Raw genomic sequence first — 19,952 nt, forward strand, 5'->3', positions numbered from 1 at the left:
TCTGTTTTAAGGATTCGTATTATGTGGGTGCTTCTTAACTACAGTGGGGTTAATGTCCCAGCAAACCCATTATAAATAGAAAGCATCTTGAGTTGAAAATGTTTCCTACTACTAACCTATTGGACATAGTAGTTTAGTGATGCAGTTGTTTAAACTGTGGTCCAACATGGCCAACCATTTCATTGCTGTTGTTCATCATTCAGGTGAACGTTTAAAATTTGAAAAATAGTTCTTTGGGCCAATGGTCTGACTCACTGGGTAAAATGAACTCTTGTAAGTGGTCCTGTGACCTCCACATGTACTGTACATTCACAATGTACAAACACACATACAAACTCAAATATTTTTAAAAGAAAAATATTTTATGTTGTTGTATATTACTCTGTCACCATTATAAAGTTGAAAATCTTAGGTAAAATTATCATAAACTAGAGGCTGTCTGTACTGGCAGTTCTACTCGGCAGTAAATTTCTTGATATTGAAGTTTCTAAGGTCAGTTTGGGAATCTTCTGGGGTTTTTTAATTCAAAACTTTTCACTCCCCAATAAAATAATAAACCTTAATAAAGAGAACTTAAATGTTTTTGAAATTATGGTTTTTATTATTAGATAATGCATACTAGAAAAATCAGACTTAATACAGAAATAAAGTGTTTTCAGAGATTATTACAAATAAAATATTGTCATAATTTTCTTGATATTAAACCAGCTATCTATTTTCTAAACACTGCATTTAAAACTTTGATTGTCTTTCAGCCAAGGCTTAATATTAAATCATGGGCATTCTTTCTTTTAGGGCTGATCCCCTCTCCAACATGGTTTTAACCTTTAGTACCAAAGAAGCTGCAATTGCCTTTGCAGAAAAAAATGGTAAGATTCCTTTCTTTCTAAATCAAGATAAGATTTTTGTGTTTTTAACCTTGAAACCATTTAAGAATTTGAAATTTGGACAGATACTTAGCTGGTCCGTCACCCTCCACCAAGCCAGAGTTTGTTCCTTGACACCCACATGACAGACACAGAGAACTCTCCCAGTTGAGTTTTGACATCCATGTGCATGCTTCAGTATATGTGTGCATAAATGCACACACACAGTAAATAAATGTAGAGAAAACATGTTTTAAGTAAATGAAATTTGACCTGAAAAAAAAAAATCTTTCTGTATATCTAACCCAGTGGTTTTTAGGTTTGTTTCTACATCAAAAATTCTCTCTGTGCTGATCATAAAATCTAAAATGGAATGTCCAGTGTTACATGAAAGATCAATTTACATTGAAATAAAGGCAGAGAATAAGATCATTGGCTAACACTTACCTTGTTCTGATCTTCCTGCAGACATTCCTAACATTTAGTTAATTAAGCTCTGATTGCATCTCATGAGGGGTCTGTTCCAACTGTGACACTTCACTGGAACAGGCTTTCTGCTTTCGACCTAAAACCTAATGTCTGTTATCCTACCTGATAGCCTTTTAATTACTGGAAGGGGATTACCTGCTCTCATATTCATTCTAAACTTTCCTTTAAGCTTAAATGACTACATTTGCTGCTTTAGTAGATATGACAGGTCTAATACCAAACATAATGTCAACAGTACATTACATTTATGTAGCATAATAATATATTGAAACTTTTGGAAAAGCAATAGTACATTAGTTTGTGGTGATCTTGCTGTAAACAAAATTTTAAAATTATTATCAAAAATAATTTTCTATTAGTAAGTCTGTAATATACTGTACTGAAAAGGTGGCATTAGGGTCATATTAATCTATATGCTATTCCGCTTATGAAATTATATGCTAAATTTCATTTTGGCCTTAATGTGTTTTCATTAGAGTACTTGTAATGAGCTGGAGAAGTGGCTCAGTGGTTAGAATAGTCTCTCAGGAATGACTGCTCTTCCAGAGAACCCAGCTTCTATTCCTAGCACCCACATGGTGGCTCACAGCTATCTGTAACTCATGCATGTAGTGTTCAGATACACACACACACAGGCAATACACATAAAATAAAAATAGTATGTATGAAATAGAACTGTCAGGTGTTCACCTGAAATGTTGTAAGTAATTGGTAATGTTTGTCTCTGACCCGTACCTCCCTCCCTGCATCTGGCATCCTTGCAGTTTGTGTCTCTTACACTTAAATGCAATACTTATATTTGTAACCGAATGAATGCATTGGATTTGACAGTGCATGTGTTATGTGACTTTTCTTGGGGAAAATGTCAGCCAGTGACTATTCCCCCAGATTAGGCACCAACAACAGACCAAAGAAGCTATTCCCCCAAATCTCCCTTAGCAGTAAGTTCATTGGGTGGATACTTCAAGGTAGCTGCATGACTAGAAGGCCCACCCCATCCTGGGTGCCTCCTGCCTGGTTTGCAGCGCCACTGTAGAGTCTCCTCTCCCCAGTAACTGTTTATTGCTTCTGTAACTGCAGTGAGAGGCCCAGGAGTCTTACAGCTTGCTGAGCTTCCTATGTTTCCTTGACTTCCTGAGCTTCTTTCCTCCTTCACAGTGGAACAGTTGAATTTAAAGGAAATAGCTAGACAGCATGTTAGGAAATCTCCTAATTTTAATATAGAAAGATATTTAAGTTCTAGTTGTGCCATTTGGATTTCAATCTATATTTGTTATCCTTTGAATTAAAAGATAATATATACACCTTAAGTACATTATTAGTATAAGGTATCATATGTGAAAAATTTGTGTTATCTAATATATTTGAAGTACAAATCTGAAAGCACTATATAAATGTTTTCTAGAATATTTGTTTTACTTCCTCATTTAGCACTACATAGCCTATAATTAAAAGTCTAAAGTCAGGATCTGGGGTACACAGGATAATGGCAGGGCATATACCGAGCATTCCCTGGGTTCACAACCAAACTAACTGTATCTGAGTCCATGACTGGTCATTGTGCCTTTGTACTTCTGTTTCCGTGTATATAATGAGAATTGCCGTGAGGATTAAATGAGTTGATAAATTGCAAGTAATTAGATAGGAGCTGACACATTATGTGTAAATATATCTTAGGTTGTTAGTAATAGACCAAAAAACTTTTCTTCAGAAAGGTTTCTTAAGTGTGCTCTCCTTGGACACTTTTTGGCCAAGTTTTAAATTTCTTACATGTGAAATTGTTGTCAGCACAACCATATTATTACTTTGATTCAAGATAGCATTTCTGTATTTTAATTAAACAGTTCTATTAATGTTTTCCATCCCTTCAGCCTTCTATACTTCATGTCTCACACCTTGCAAATTACTCATCTGGGGTTTGTATCATGACTTCAATAACAGGAAATCTAATTAAACTGTTAAATCCCTAGCTAGCCTTTCTCTAAGCGGTCACAAGGCGTATATAACTACGGTTGCTATGTGAATTGCAGGTGTGAAGTAGAAACTGCTGCTATTGACATCAGGTGATTCTCTAATTTGATTTACCTCACCAGGAAAGAGAGTCGGGTATCAAAGTCAGTAGGAAATGTAGCTTGGGAAAGGTCAACAGAGAGTGACTGAGAAAACTGTACTCAGGGTGGAGGGAAGTCTCAGTCGGCAGCAGTGCAGACGTCGGAGCCACTGCTCTGTCTTCAGCACTTTCAGCAGGCCTGACACATACTGACATCCTGTTCCCAGGGAAATTAGGGCTTTCTCTGTAGACTCAAAAATGTAAAGCTATGCTGGTTTTCAGGATAAGGCCATGTCTTGTATTCAGTGTGGTACTTGTGATCTGTTATGTGTCTTTAACAGTTAGCATTGTGCATCCTTAAGTAGGGAAGTCCTACTCTTTTCAGGTACAGTGGAATCAAGGTGCCTTAGTCACTGTTCTGTTGGGAGACACCATGACCCAAGGCAAACACTTAGAAAAGAAAACATTTAATTGGGGGATACGTACCGTTTAAGAGGTTTAGCCCATTATCATCATGGCAGGAACACGGCAGCAGGCAGGTGTGTTGCTAGAGAAATAGTTGAGAGTTAACATCTTGATCTGCAGACAGAGAAAGAGCTGGGGCCTAGCATGGGCTTTAAAACCTCAAATCCCACCCCCAGTGACACACTTCCTCTGACAAGGTCACACCTTCTTATCCTTCTAATCCTATCAGAGTTCTACTTTTTGGTGACTAAACATTCAAGTATATGAGCCCATACTGCCATTCTTATTCATATTACTATACAAGGTGTAAATAAATGGCTTAGCGTGTTACAGAATCCCCATAGCTTGAAGGCTCTTTCCTGGATTCCCCAGCAACCCTCTCCATATGATTTACTTCTCATAGACCATTGTAAGGGACATATAAATGAAACTTCTTTCTGCTTTACCTAACATCATTTTATTGTGAGCAAATGCTGTTGAAAGTTAAGTGAACTAATGTCTAAATTACCAGATATAGGACATTGAAATCCATCAAGCATATGTGGTATCACACACCTGTACTTCCTGTAATTCCTGCCCATGTGAGTTTGAAGCAGGAAGATTGAGAATTCAGGATTGTCTCAGAGAGAAGGGGTGGGGAGAGGGAGAGACAGGGGTTCAAAAGCACTAATATATAGACTGCTGGATTAAGAGGCTAGTAACTGGGATTCTAATTCCACATTGTCTTGCCACACAGGATAGCTTGGCCAATCATGCATCATTGCACTTAGTCTTTAATACACGTTTATATTTCATCTTTGAAATGAGAAGGTGGGTTGAATAATTCTCAGAACTTTATATATTAAGGATGTTATTTCATGGGCCAACCCTGATCTCATTATTTTCTTTGCATGGAAAAATGTATTTGTGTTGGTAAAGGTGGCTCCGTTGAAAGTAAAACTTCAAAGGTTCCACGTTTGTGAGTAGTATATGCCTACTTTTTAGTAGTATCCAAAAGTCAGAGGCCAAGGTAAAACTGTCACAAAAAAGGATAATTTATATATTCAGAATGTTCAGAGAACTGTATTTTCTTAGTTTTTCCTTTCCCTAACATCTAAATGTTAAATTTAAAAAAGAGAAGTCATGGTTATCATTTCCTGCATAAAGTTATTTATAGAGAATAAGTACAACAAGGAATAAGATTTATAGATCTGCTTGCTTTCCAGACAAGTTTATTGACCTCTATTGTAATTTGATAACTCAGGCAACAAATGTCCTCATGACAAAAGTTAATATTTAGAAATAGTCATAATCCTCATTAGAATCCCAGGAAACATGAACAGTCATTATTCTACTCAAGGAGACTAAGGTGTAGAGACATTAAGTAACATTAAGTAGCAAGTCACATGTTTACAATTTGAACAAATTTTATTTAAAAATCATGGGCCAGTGAGGTGTCTCAGCCAATAAAAGCACTGATAACCTAAATTTAATCCCTGGGCCCACATTGATAGAAGGAGAGAGCTGACTCCTCCCTATGTTGTCTTCTTATACATGCAGATGTGACACATGAACACGTGCACACAAAATAAATAAATAAAAGTGTCGTTTAAAAAAAAGACAGGGGTAGCACACACCTTTAATCCCAGCACTTGGGAAGCAGAAGCAGGTGGATCTCTATGAGTTCTAGGCCAGCCTGGTCTACAAAGTGAGTTTCATCAATAGCCAGGACTGTTACAGAGAAAAACCCTGTCTTGGAAGAAAAAAAAATACTATCTATTCATCTGTATATAGTCCATGCTGACTTCTCTGTGGTGGGACAGCTGTTGTAGTAGTGACCATATGGGCCTGAAGATTGAAAACAATAATTGCTTGTCCCATGACAGAAAGTTTTAGTTGTCCTCTGCTTTGTTACTTATTTTTGAGGTGCAGCGGATCACACCTAGGGTCTTGAACATACTGGACAAGTAGCCTGCCAACTGAGTTCTGCTCCCAGCCCCTGCTCTTTTCACCATTCTTCCCCAATTCTGGTTCCATTACTACTGGGTAAGCTCTTTTCCTTCTAACATAAAAAAAATTAAAATATAATTACGTTATTTTCCTTTTCTTTCCTCCAACCCTCTTAAGTATACTGTTTTCCCCTCTATCAAATTCATAGCCTCTGCCTTGTTTTTCAAATAATTATATTTATATATGTAAAAATATACATACATGCATAGTCGATATAATATTACTTGTATGTATATGCTTTCAGGGCTGATCCCTTGGTATTGAATAACTAACTAGGGAAAATTTCCCTATGGAAGACTATTTCTCCTACTCTCAACATACCTTAATTGCCTAGAGTTTTGTTTTTGTTTTTTTTTTCCTTTGAGACAGGGTTTTTCGTAGCTTTGGAACCTGTCCTGGAACTAGCTCTTGTAGACCAGGCTGTGTCCTCGAACTCATAGAGTGCTGGGATTAAAGGCATGCACCACCACCACTTGGCTTGCCTAGAGTTCTTTATTTAAGGTTGGGGCCTGGTAAGATTTCTTCCTTTCATATCAGCATGTCTGTTGGTGTCTTTCTTAAGGTCTTGTTTAGGCAGCCAAGACTTCCTGTGTATAGCTTTCCTGATGTTGCTACGAGACACAGTCTCACTACAGACATCCTGACTCTTCAGATTTTTTCTGCTCCCTCTTTCTCAATGTGCCTAGAGACTTAGGTGCAGGAATTGTGTTGGAGATGGCTCATTTGAGACTAAGCACCAATTGTTCTCTGCATTTTGATCAGTTGTGGTTTCTATAATGATCTCCATCTGTTACAAAGATAAGTGTAGTTCTCGCCCTTCAACAGTGAAACTTATCTGTGGGTATGGGATAAATATTTAGAATGTAGTTAGGGGTTATACTGGTTTAGTAAAGTGTTAGCTGTGGATTCGCCTCCAAGATCCATGACCTCACTAGCCTCGAGTAGTTGGCTAGGTTTCCAGTACAAGATATGATTTCCCTTTTATTGAGCAGGCCTTAAATCCAGTTAGAGAGCTGTTGTTACCCCCACGTCCTCTGAACTCTTACAGTGATCCCTTTACAACGTATGCACAGCAGTTGCACATCTCACTTTCTTTGCCTTGCAGTTTCAGAACACGCTGTTTTACGCCAGTGCTGTGTGGCCAGGCACGTTGGCTGAATCACTATGTGCGGCATAGATTAGATAGTCCTGAGACTCAAACAGTAGTATTTACCCTGCCTATTAAATTGTGAGCACCTATGAGGGAAAACAGAATTTTATTCATTTTTATCTTTAATGTGTTCAGTACATACTGGTGAATTTCAGTTAGAATAGTTAGAATTATTTCAGATTCAGTTACTTTCCAGAAAACACAGTAATTTGCAAACTGTCCTCCATATCATTTAAACTTTCTAAGTCATTTTAAGTTGCTATTGCTTCTGTCTCATAATAGCAATATTCAAACCTACTGATTAGAAATTCAAAGAAAAAGCTATAGAAAAATGATTAGCAGTCTTTTGTGTTTTTAAATAATTTATTTTTCATGTGTGGGTGTTTTTTCTGCATGCCTGTCTGTGTACCACGTATGTGTCATGTGCCCTCAGAGGCTCTGGGACTGGGATTACAGATGGTTCTGAGCCACCATGTTGGGGCCGGGAATTGAACCCAGGTCCTCTGGAAGAGCACCCAATGATTGGTCTTGTTCGTTGAGCCATCCTTTGAGCCTTCATGCCAGTTTCTTTCATAGGAGCAAAGGGAATTTCTCTTTCTTTTGAACTTCGATAGGTAAGTCATTGGACATAAAGCTGACAAATAGACTATTCAAAGGCCAGAAAGTTGCAAGATTTCATCTTGTAAACTGTGGAATAGAGTAAAAAAGTTTGGAGTTGGAACACAGGGACAGATAATAGAATGGTAGCATGAAAAGAGGAAACTCGTGGTGAACAAAGATTATCTTATTATGGATTTTAAAAAATTTCTTTTGTGCATGCATGAATGTGTGTCCATTTTTTTTTCTGTCCACTGTGTGAATTCTGGAGCTGGCACTCAGGTTTGCATAGTTGGTGGCAAGCACCCTTAGCTGCTGAGCCATCTCACTGGCTCAGATTGTCTTTAAGTTTTCAGGTAGCATCCCTTAGAGCAATTAATGGTCGCCATGCAGAGTTGCTCCGAGCACAGTGAGCAGCTGAAATCTAGTCTTCTCCTGCGATGAAAGATGGTTATTTTTATGGACAGCTGCCTACTATTTTATGAGCATTTAGTCAGTTTGCTGTATCGCTTTATGTTGCTGTGCCTAAATACTTAACTTAAACAAAATAGAAGTGACACAGAGCTGGGCTACATGGCACACTTCTTTATTCCCAGTACTCAGAAGGCAGAGGCAGGTAGATCTCTGGCACACTTCTTTATTCCCAGTACTCAGAAGGCAGAGGCAGGTAGATCTCTGAGTTCAAGAACAGCCTGTTCTTCAGAGTGAGTTCCAGGACAACAGGGCCATGTAGATACCTTGTCTTAAAAAATACCCTCCCAAAAAGTGATACAAGAATATTTTAGAATAATTTTGAGGGCTGGAGAGATGGCTCAGAGGTCAAGAGCATTGCCTGCTCTTCCAAAGGTCCTGGGTTCAATTCCCAGCAACCACATGGTGGCTCACAACCATCTGTAATGGGGTCTGGTGCCCTCTTCTGGCCTGCAGGCATACACACAGACAGAATATTGTATACATAATTAATTAATTAATCAATTAATTAATTAATAGAATAATTTTGAGAAAGATGGATCTTTCATAGGGAGCCAAGGTCCAGAAACTTGACCACCACCCACCACCAAAACTGCCCTGAGCCAGTGGCTTTAATGTTAACTCACAGATTAAAAGCATGAAACTTAAGAACCACCAAGGGCAAGTTTTAGAAGTTATAGATTAACCCTCTCAGTTATGGCACAGGCCTTTACTCCCAGCATTTGGGAGGCAGGAGCAGGCAGATCTCTGTGAGTTGAAGGCTAGCCTTGTCTACAAAGCGAGTTCCAGGACAGCCCGGGCTGTTAACACTGGGAAACGCTGGCTGAAAAACAAAACAGCAAAAAAAAAAAAAAAAAAAAAAAAAAAAAAAAAAAAATGAGTAGTGTGTTGACAAAGGTTTCTGTCCTTTCCTGATCCACAGCCGTTCAGTCCCAAAGAAACACACAGAGTTCTACATTAATCATTTAAACTGGTTGGCCTAGTAGCTCAGGCTTCTTATTAATTCTTATAATTAGTTCATAACATCTTGAACTGATGTTAGCCATGTTGTTTGGTACCTGTTATCAGCCAGGCATTCTCATCTTGCTTTCTCAGTGTCTGGGTGACAACTGCAGACTGAATCTTTCCTCTTCCTAGAATTCTCCTGTTCTCCTTGCCCCTCCTCTACTTCCTGCCTGGCTGCTGGCCAATCAGCATTTTATTAAACATACATAATCTCAAGAGGTTTCTCAGAAAATACACTGTCATTGCACTGCCTTGGATTAGTAAGGCTTTACCAGGTAGAGGAAGTAGGGATAGGTGAGCTGGTGTGTCCAATTCCTTCCAGATGCTGCAGTACCTTATAGTTTCTGCCATGTCCTCAGGATGGTTTCCAGGAAAAGGAAAGGAGATTAGGAAATAACAGACCCCATTCCTCGCATCTTCTAGCCTTTGGCAAGGACAAGGCTGCCCATAGACTCAAGGACATTTCTAGCTGGTAGCCAAGAAAGAAACCGGTCCCTTTTCTTTGTGGTCTTTTTATCCTGAACTGCCTCCCCAGTTGCTATGTCCCGTTCCCATCAACACTAGAAAAGATTCACTTTGGCTTCTTATTTGAGAAATCTCCGTCTGCAGTCGGTTGGCCCTCTTGCTTTGGGGTAGAACATTTTGTCAGGGGAGTATGATGTGGAGGCAGCTGTTCACTTGACCTGGCAGTGCCTCAGAAGCAGAGGGGAGGGAAGGGCTCCAGTCACACAGCTTCCTCCGCGCAGCCCCTGCTCCTCGCAGCACTGTCACCCCTTTGTGACCAGACCTTCACCTGAGCCTTTGGGAGACGGGTAAGTGTAAACCATAGCAGATAAAGGGAATTCAGAAAAAGCTCGCTCTGGGAAAGAAGGGCCAGAAACAGGAGACTGGGAGAAGGCCAGGAAGACCTTGGCTCTGAGATGGCTCATTTGGCTTAAGTACTTGGCTGACCAAAGCACCAGCCTTGGGGATACCTCTGTCAGAGCCACAACACATATATTTTAGTGTTTGTAAAACTCCCTACAGACAGCAAATGTTTTTCTGTCAAACTTACCCTGGGTCTTTAAGGCTGAACACCCTGAAGTATATTGGAGCATTCTTAGAAATCCTTTCATAAAGTTGGCGTTGTTTCTAAACTCTATGTGATCCTTGTTCTAAAGTGTTATTTTGTGTTTTGAAATTTAAAGAAGGTAAAGAGAAGCTTGAGACTAGTCATGGTGTCTCTGCTCTGGAGCCCATAGTTTTAAAGGCCAAGTGCAAGTGCTTTCTCTGACACACTGATAGGACCTGAAAATTCATCTAGACCCACACTGACCATGTGGGAGGGAACACCACTCAGTATCCTATTAAAAGTACCTATTAAAAGGTGTGCTATTAATTTAAAATATAATTGTTAATAGTATTGTGTGTTAAAATAATATTGAAGTAATTTTGGGCTAGGTATATGATTCAAATTAACTTTTATGATTTAAACTATTTTTTCTTGCTTCTTCTCACTCATTTCTTTGGTATGACTACTAAAATTTTTAAAAATGAAATACATATACACACATCTCTATCTATCTATCTATCTATCTATTTGGTTTTTTTTTTTTTTTTTGAGGCAGGGCTTTTCTGTATCTTTGGAGCCTTTCCTGGAACTAGCTCTTGTAGACCAGGGTGGCCTAGAATTCACAGAAATCTGCCTGCCTCTGCTTCCCACCCGGCCCCACACATCTCTATTGAACAGCATCGGTCTAGTCCTTAACAGTACACAAGGTACTATTGTCTCTAAATGCTGAATCTTTCATTAGCCTATATCTGAGAATGTCTATGAGAAATGAGGAGAAATCACCTATTTTTAACCAAACTAGGTATTATATTGAATATAATATAAAAAGAACACTTTGTCAGGAGAGCTCTCACTCCTGAGACTAAAAGAAGTTTCCTTCCTCAGGCCAGTTACTAATTTCTGAAGTGTCCCAGACTTGGTCTTTTCATGTAGCCCTTTCTCCACACACCTCACTTCCCGTGGAAGGCTGGTTCTCTACCTAATTTGGACAGTTTGGAAGACAAGAGTTGGTATTTACTCAGTCCTCTCCTTGTTAGGCATCTTTCTCTCCTCTAACTCTTCTCTGATCCCAAATACTTAATACTTAGTAAAGAAAATACAAAGATGCTGGTTGTCTTTGGGCTTTAATGCCATATCCTAAACCTCTAGCACTGCATGCATCCCAGAGGAAGGCTTCAAAGCTAACCTTTGTAAAAGGGGAAGGAATCCGAGGTCTCTGAAATGTAGATGAACCTCACTTGTGTCCTTTGTGGCTGCAGAGAGGAGCCTTTCTCACCCAGGTGGCTTTTGTCTTTCCTTGTGCTCTGGGGACTCTGGGGAGGAGGAAGCTACCTCTTAGAGACAGGAGGTGGGAGACAGCTGTGGAAAATATGGATGGCCTAAAATCTACTACCATTTACATGCTAATAAAAACCAGAAATGGCTTTTTTCCCTGTTTGATCTGATTTGGAACTTTGTGACTTTTCTCTGGTATGGCATTTTACCCCCTGTGTTTTTCCCATTGTTGTTAGCTGTAAAAGTCTTTGAAATTCTCAAAATGAAGGAAGGTTTTCCTCAGGAATAAGAGAACAGAACAAGCTGTGAAACTGCTTTGTGCTCATGGTGGGTCTGTTGGTGGAGAAAACCTCCCTTTGAAGATAGAGGTAGACGGAGGAAAATCATCCAGCCTTGGATTTTGAACGTTCTCACAAAACATAGTTTCACAGCAAAGGGAATCAGGAGATAAGTTCATTCTGAGCAGAATGTGAGTGACATGGGTTCTGGTCGCCACAGATAATACTTTCCATTGTGGAAGTGATTACAAGAACTTTTATGTTGGCTGAACAAAAGGAAGTCATAAATCAAGGCAGATCACAGTCAAGCAAGGAAAACTCTTAGAGAATTTTTCTTTCAGTTGTTTTGTTTTGTTTGAGACAGGGTCTTATTTAGCCCAAGATGGCCTACAGCTTGTTTTGTAACCTGGGTTATACTGGAACTCATGGTGCCCTCCTGGCTCCTCCGTACTTGAATTATGCATGCAGCACCATGACCAACAACAACCTTCAGTTTCTGTGGCCTGTCTTGGGTTGGGAAAAGGACAGGCGCAGAAGGGAAAGATATGGTCTCTGAGGGCCTTTCATTCGGCTAATTCAGGGCAGCACTTTCCCTTGTAGAGACAACGCTCTTGAGATAAGAATACAGGGAGCATGCAGTAAAATGTATTGAAATTATGGAAGCACAGCAAGTGCAGGAATATTCTAAATACCTGTGTGTGAAACTCAGGTGAGTGGCTGTAGATTCCAAGTTAAGGTTTGTTACCTGGAAGATAATGAGATTTAAGCAAAGCAGTACAAGGACTTCATATGCTAAATCGAAATAGTGCCAGATTAACCACTCTTCCTAAAATAGGAAGCAGACAGACTCTTTGGGCAGCTGATGGATAAGGAGAGGGGCCATGACTTGGTAAGAAAGGTGGACCCAACGAAAGCCTGGTCCCTTAAAACAAAGACCTTACAGGATTTCTCTTCTCCTGACAGCAGGCCCCCTGCTACTGGCTCTATGCATTAGTTCGAGGGCCAAAGCAAGATATGCAGTCATGGGCCAGTCAACCATTCTATCTTTCTTCAAACCAACCACCATAGATTAGGATGGGGAGAGGAAAACGCTTCACACACGCACACGCAAGCCCTCTAGAACTGTGATTTCGGCTTCCCAGGTCCCTCTGCTGCATACTGTTCCCGCACTCCCAATAAACACCTTTCTTCAGTTGCTGATTCTGTCTGCTCCTGTTAGCAGTGTTTGAGATTTCTCTCTGCTCCCTGTGGTGCTTGAGAATTTTCCTGCCTTTTAATTCTTTAACTCGCAGAGACAATGAACCCAATCAATACTCTGGAACACAGCCTCAGATGTGCTTATTTTGGTAACCTTCTTACCCATCAGATTTAACCCCAGGGTGGCTCAGCATCTCCTGACTTAGCGCTTCTTTCTTCCAAAGCAGCATTTCAGTGGTAGCAGCCAGATGAATGCATTTCTTCCAAACACTTCCCTTAGCAGTGTGAAAGTGTCTGAGTCAACAAGGTCACCTGTGGAGTCTTAACATTGTGTGGGTTTTTGTCGTTGTTTACAATTTTATTTTGGAAAGGCAAATGTAAAAGTTGAGAGACAAGTATTATAGCTCGGCAATAGAGCATGTACCCAAGGATAACCAAAGCCAGCGCCACAGAAGGTGGTGCTAGATGTGACCATATGTGCTTGCAATACGATCATGAATCCCTAAATACTGAAATTTGCCTGCTCATTTCAGAGTCAGAGTACAATATAAAAATTAGCAGAGAGGGTAGCAGAGGCAGGTGACCTGAAGTCAGCAGAGAGCTTATGAAGTCATTGATAAACCAACCTTACTGCTAGGAAGAATAACCTTTACATTGCACATGGAAATATAACCTAGAACTTGAATCCAGCAACATGAAGCAAACTTTGCTAAAATTTCTACACAGTTTATGGATTTTTTCAGACAATATTTTTAGATGCCATAATCCATATTTATTTTAATCAACTTTCTGTATTTGGGTCTGTCATGTTGCTCACAAAATTTTTTCCTTGTTCACATAAACACGCCTTTAATCCCAGCACTCGGGAGGCAGAGGCAGGCGGATCTCTGTGAGTTCGAGGCCAGCCTGGTCTGCAAGAGCTAGTTCCAGGACAGGCTCTAAAAAAAAAGCTGCAGAGAAACCCTGTCTCGAAAAACCAGAAAAAGAAAAAAAAAAAGATTTAACCTCTTTGCCATTATATCTGTTGTCTGGGGGTCAGGGGTGAGGTGAGGCAGGGTTTTCCTTTGTAGCCTGGCTGTCCTGAAACTCACTGTTGACCATGCCTGGCCCCTCCCTCCCTCCCTCCCTTCCTTCCTTTCCTTCGTCAGTTGTCATTTACCTAGAGTTACTTTATGAAATCACAGAAGAAATAAGTAGGAAATACATGAGCTTGATGTAATAACTCACACCTGTATTCCTAGCACTTAGGAGGTTGAAGTAGGAGGATAAAAAAAGAGCTCATGATCACCCTCTAGTGTGTTATGAGCAACACCAGCCTAAGATACTTATGACTCTACCCCACCCCAAAATGTGCTGGATTTGATGAACTGACTCATACATAGTTGTGCTGAGGTTTGGTGGACAGAGAATGATGTAACTTAGGATTTTTCCAGACTTGTTTGTTTAGTTTGTTGTCTCTGCTGCTCTATGGCATCTCTGTTTTCTGCATGTAGGACATATGACGGCCTTACATCTTAGTTCTTTTAGCTTCAGGGGACAAGAGCCAGAGATCAGAGTAGCCTTTTTACTATTGCTGTTTCATTATTGAATACCCAAGTGTCATATTTGAGCTCATGTTCCCTGAACCTTGTCATAATTAATAGATCAGTAAACCATCTCATTTAGTAACAGTCTCGATATCCATTAAGGTCATTTGAGGTTAAAGGCCTGTTATATTGTTTTGCTTTTTTTTTGTTGTTAAGATTTATTTACTTATTTGTTTATACAGTATCCTGTCTGTAGGCCAGAAGAGGGCAACAGATCTCATTATAGGTGGTTGTGAGCCACCATGTGTTTGCTGGGAATTGAACTCAGGACTCTGGAAGAGCTCTTAACTGCTGAGCCATCTCTCTAGCCTCAAAGGCATGGTATTTATCTATTATGTGTGTGCATATATATATACACATGTTTGTATGTGTGTGCACACACATGTGCACATACCTGCATGTACATGTGTGTAGGTCTGTAGCATGAATAATAAAACCCCAGAGATAGATATTGGGCTTCAACCTGAAGATCAGAGAAGCAAAGCAGCCAAGCCAGCCAAGCCACTAGAGAGCTCTTACCTCTGTGAAGACTTCAGATTGAAAGAAAGCAAGTTCCTGTCTCATCCTGCCTTATATTTTTCTCTAGTACTGGGATTAAAGGCATACATTATCATCGCCTGGCCTCTATGGCTAATTGTTGTGCTGCTGGGATTAAAGGTGTGTGCCATCAGTGCCTGGCCTGTATGACTGACTAGTCTGGCTGCTTTGCACTGATCTTTAGGCAAGATTTATTTATTAAAACACAAATAATATACCACTATATTTCCTTTCGTTTGTCTAAAGTAAAAAGAGGCTATAAGAAAAAACTACATACAATAAATACAATAACTGTATACAATATATACAGGCATTAAATATATCAGCAATGTCTAGTCCATTTTCATTTGACAAATTCATTATCTTTCCTATCTTGTTAAGTCCAAAGTTTTTTTTTTTACTACTTCTTTTTTTTTTGGGGGGGGGTTTCGAGACAGGGTTTCCCTGTAGTTTCTAGAGCCTGTCCTGGAACTAGCTCTTGTAGACCAGGCTGGCCTCGAACTCAGAGATCCGTCTGCCTCTGCCTCCCGAGTGCTGGGATTAAAGGCGTGCACCACCACCGCCCGGCCCCAAAGTTTTTTAAAAAATATTTATTTCTTTATTTATTTATTATGCCTCCAGGCCAGAAGAGGGCACCAGACCCCATTAAAGATGGTTGTGAGCCACCATGTGGTTGCTAGGAATTGAACTCAGGACCTTTGGAAGAGCAGGCAATGCTCTTAACCTCTGACCCATCTCTCCAGCCCCTTAAGTCCAAAGTTTTGAGGGGCGTCTAGGTTGTTTCTAGGTTCTGGCTATTACAAATAATGCTGCTATGAACATAGTTGAACAAATGCTTTTGTAGTATGATTGGGCATCTCTTGGGTATATTCCCAAGAATTGTATTGCTGGATCCTGAGGTAGGTTGATTCCCAATTTTCTGAGAAACCGCCACACTGATTTCCAAAGTGGTTGCACAAGTTTGCATTCCCACCAGCAATGGATGAGTGTTCCTGTTACTCCACATTCTCTCCAGCATAAGCTATTGGTGTTTTTGATTTTAGCCATTCTGACAGGTGTAAGATGGTATCTCAGAGTTGTTTTGATTTGCATTTCCCTGATAGCTAAGGACGTTGAACATGTCCTTAAGTGTCTTTTAGCCATTTGAAATTCTCTTGTTGAGAATTTTCTGTTCAGTTCAGTACCCCATATAGTAGTTGCTTTTTAAAGATAGATTCAATAATATACCTTTTGATCTTATGATATGTATGTCCTCCTTTTTTTCTTTTCAGAGTAGATTCAATAATCCTCCCTTTTATCCTATCATAGCTATATCCCCTCTATATTTTTCAAAACAAGAACCTTGACTCTAATTTTCTTTGTTTACCTTTTTTTCCTGACCATTACCAATAACAACTTGTTATCCACTAAAAAATGACAAATATCCATAACCCATTGAACTACCAAAAACACCCCACCCCACCTCTTGGGGAATGTGGTTGTCATATTCTTAAATTTACTTCCTGCTGTCTGTGGGCAACGATATCTTTAGGGTACCCTGAAAAGAAAATTTTGAGTTAATTGTCAAGTTCTGGGAGAAGTAGCTCCAGTCTCTGTGTAAGAGGCTTCTCTCAGTGCAGGGATTCTCTCAAGTCCCTGCTAGAGTAGTCTGTTAGGCTGGATCATCTCAGCTAGCCACCTCAAAATTGTTCTGAGCAGTTTGTAGTCCAAAGCAGATATTTAGTTGGTGTTTTTCAGCTTAGTGGTATTATCATAGTCCTGGATGAATCGTTGTTGTGGGACCCCATCCTCTTTATGGAGACTTCAAAGTTTGCTGTTAGGCGTGCTCATGGTTTACTGCAGAAAACTAATAAAGGATCAAACCCGAAATCATGTACAGGAAGGTACACGAAACCTGTTTCTAGAATTAGTTCTCTATATAACCATTGATATCATGACAAATTATATATATATATATATATATAATAGTACTCTATATAACCATTGGTATCATGACAAATATATATATATATATATATAAATTCTATATCTTAAAAAAGCTGTTAAAGAGTCAATATAAAACCAAAGGGTTATGAGATTAGTAACAATAAAATAGTCCTTAAATTTTTGTTTTTTCTTCTGTCCTATATCATGTGGCTCTTCTGACATGAGGCAGAGATTTTGGATTTCACTTTAATAAGAGTTTAGAGAAGGAGAGAGCCACATTCCAACTCCAAAGCCAGCCTTAATCTTTAGTTGGGTTGGGACTACTAAAAGACCATATGCATTATATGTCTGTAGAGAACAGCAGAAACAAACATTTGGGAAGATTTCTGAAATTTTAACTTGTTGGATATGTGATTTACTCTTTTTCTTGAGACCTTTGTTATGGATAATTTGTCCTTTTTCTTTAGATGTCTCATTTGTCCAGTCTTCAGATTTCTTAGCTTAGATACCTTTATTCTCCTGAAAAGACAGAAATAAAACACTTCCCCAACCCTAATTGTGGGGAGATTCTCCTTTGGCAAGTTATATCTGATTTGTTAGTATTAAAGGGTTAGTTTAGATTTAACAGCCATGCTGTTTGATGAACTATTATCTCTTCTAATTAAGAGGTGTCTCTTATTCAAATAAAATCTTTATCAATTTTGATGGTATCATAGCTTTTCCTCTCCTGTGGAAACAAAAGCAAAACCTGTTCCCCAACATAACATGTGTCTTAGTTTCCATCCTGAGGTCAGTACATCTTTAAAGTATACTGGCTGGTTTAATTCTGTAGTTTTGTCTACTATCCAGTGTCTCTCCATAGGTGTTTGTTCCTTTCTCATTAGCATGTAGATTATGCAGTCTATTTCTGGGGGTATTTATCATCCCTTTCTGTTTATTTGACATATCCTTTAGAGTTTGATTTCATCTTTATACAACTGCCTTGCCTGTAGCATTGTGTGGTATACCTGTGTATGCTTTATATTATAATAACTAAAAAACTTTTATTTTCATAGAGACATATGCTGGAGCATTTTCTGTCTTTATTTGTGCAGGTATACCCATGATGGCCATAACTTCTAAATGGGTGATTATTGAATAAGCCTTTTCAAATTCAATGTTGTTTCCTATTGAAAATCTGAATAGGTGTCAATGGTGTGGTGTGCATACTTTAGTTTTCCAAATTCTACAAAATGGAACACATCCATCTGCAAGATTTCATTCCTCTGAGTACCCTTTGGGTTATTTCCTGCAGTGTTGGTTATATAAAGCACAAGTAAGACGTTTCTTTATAATTTCTTTGACTTGTTGCCATGTGATGGCAAAGTCTTTATTTTAAAACCTTTGCTATTGACATGATTTTTTAAAATAAAATTCTGAAGTCTTCAGCACATTTGCAGTCAATAGTCAATAATTGATCGATTTCTGCATTTTACCTTGTGCTAGAGGACCTGGCAGACCCATATGGGAACAGATATGTGTTATTTCTATGGGATGGTTTTTATAACTGATTATATCTTGTAACTGAATAAATAATAAAGTCAACTTTGTATCATTTGGTATAAGTTCAGTAGTTTCAGTATGAGAAACAACTTTCTGCATATTGCAAATCTGTATGTTGAGAGCTTCTTTAAAATCCCTAAAAACTGAACATTATTTACATCCTATCCATGTATCATCATGGTCATGAAATTCAATATTAATTGTATCTCAGATCCATTACTCCACAGGTGTTGACCTTGCCTTTAATGGCCTAGTTATCCCTTTGCTAGAGAAATGGCATTTTCAAAAGCCAGAAATTCAATTATTATTTGTGCAGTTTCTGAATTTGGCATCATTCTGTTTACCACTGAAGTCAATCTTTGCAAGAAATTCCTAAAGGCTTCCTTTGGGCCCTGTACAACTTTAGTAAAAAACTCAATTTTCTTTCCTATTTCTCCAATTCTGCTCCAAACATTCAAAGCTGCTGCTTGTCATAAATCTAGGGTGTGGTCATCATATACAACTTGCCTTTTGATATAGTAGCGTAATTTCCTTCTCCAAGAATTTGATTTTGGGAGATTTTCCCACCTTTAGCTTTTCTCCATTGTTCAATAATCCTAGCCTCTTCTCTGAACCCGGTACTCCATTTAATTGTGGACCTGGCTCTAAAACAAACACATTTAACGAATTCTATCCAGTATTTAGGGATAATTCTATTACAAACTGACCATGAGTTTAACATTTGCTTCACAAAAAGTGAATGCATGCCATATAAGACTATTGTTTTCTTGAATCTTTTTAAATCTAATATTGGTACAGGAGTCCAGTTAGCTATACCAGAGCCTCTGCCATTTGGCAATTCCTGTAAGGTTAACTGGATATATTAAGGTTGGTTGTTTGAAAACCTTAGGCTGTTCCCCTCTATTCTTATAATGCAACTCTGAAATCAGTTCTCCATTAAATTCCTATGTCTGGATTTGAATATCTCTATGATCTGTTTTTTTAGGTTTTGCTAAGGTTTGTATCTTAGCACTCAGCCAACTTTTTTAATAAGACAAAAATGATAAAGTTGATAATGTTTATAATTGACATTATATAAGTCCCATATAAATCCCATCTAAATTAGATATCCTCTCATTTAATCATTGCATTTTCAAACTGTCTAGCATATTATCATACAGAGACCCAAACCCCTCCATTGTAATGGTTTTTCCCATTTATTAATGTGGTGGAAAACTCTCTTTTAACTAATCCCTCCCTTTAAGAATTCTCAATTGTCTTACCACATCTGACAATGTTGATGAAGATGTGAGGCTGATTGCTGCCGTATAGAACATAAAAGCCTGACAGGATTTCAAGGCATCTGCCTACTTTGTCAGTAGCCTGAGAAGGGGGTTCAGGGAGAGCCTGCCACCCATGGTGAAGAAAAAGAGAAAGACCTGACTTTCTGGGGGGGGGGGGGGAAAAAACAACAAAAAAAAAAACCCAAAAAACCCGCA

At 38.9% G+C, this 19,952-nt stretch overlaps 1 protein-coding gene across 1 annotated transcript in view; it reads left to right on the forward strand.

The window, feature by feature from the left end:
• The window catches only part of Ndufs4 (NADH:ubiquinone oxidoreductase subunit S4), a 103,525-nt gene that overhangs the window by 74,265 nt on the left and 9,308 nt on the right, over positions 1-19,952 (forward strand). Inside the window, exon 4 of the mRNA XM_038323412.2 lies at positions 796-869. Coding sequence (XP_038179340.1) covers positions 796-869 — 74 coding nt within the window. The remainder of the gene's footprint in view (positions 1-795; positions 870-19,952) is intronic.

The sequence above is a fragment of the Arvicola amphibius genome, chromosome 3 (assembly GCF_903992535.2).
Source record: "Arvicola amphibius chromosome 3, mArvAmp1.2, whole genome shotgun sequence".
In the NCBI taxonomy this organism is placed as follows: domain Eukaryota; kingdom Metazoa; phylum Chordata; class Mammalia; order Rodentia; family Cricetidae; genus Arvicola; species Arvicola amphibius.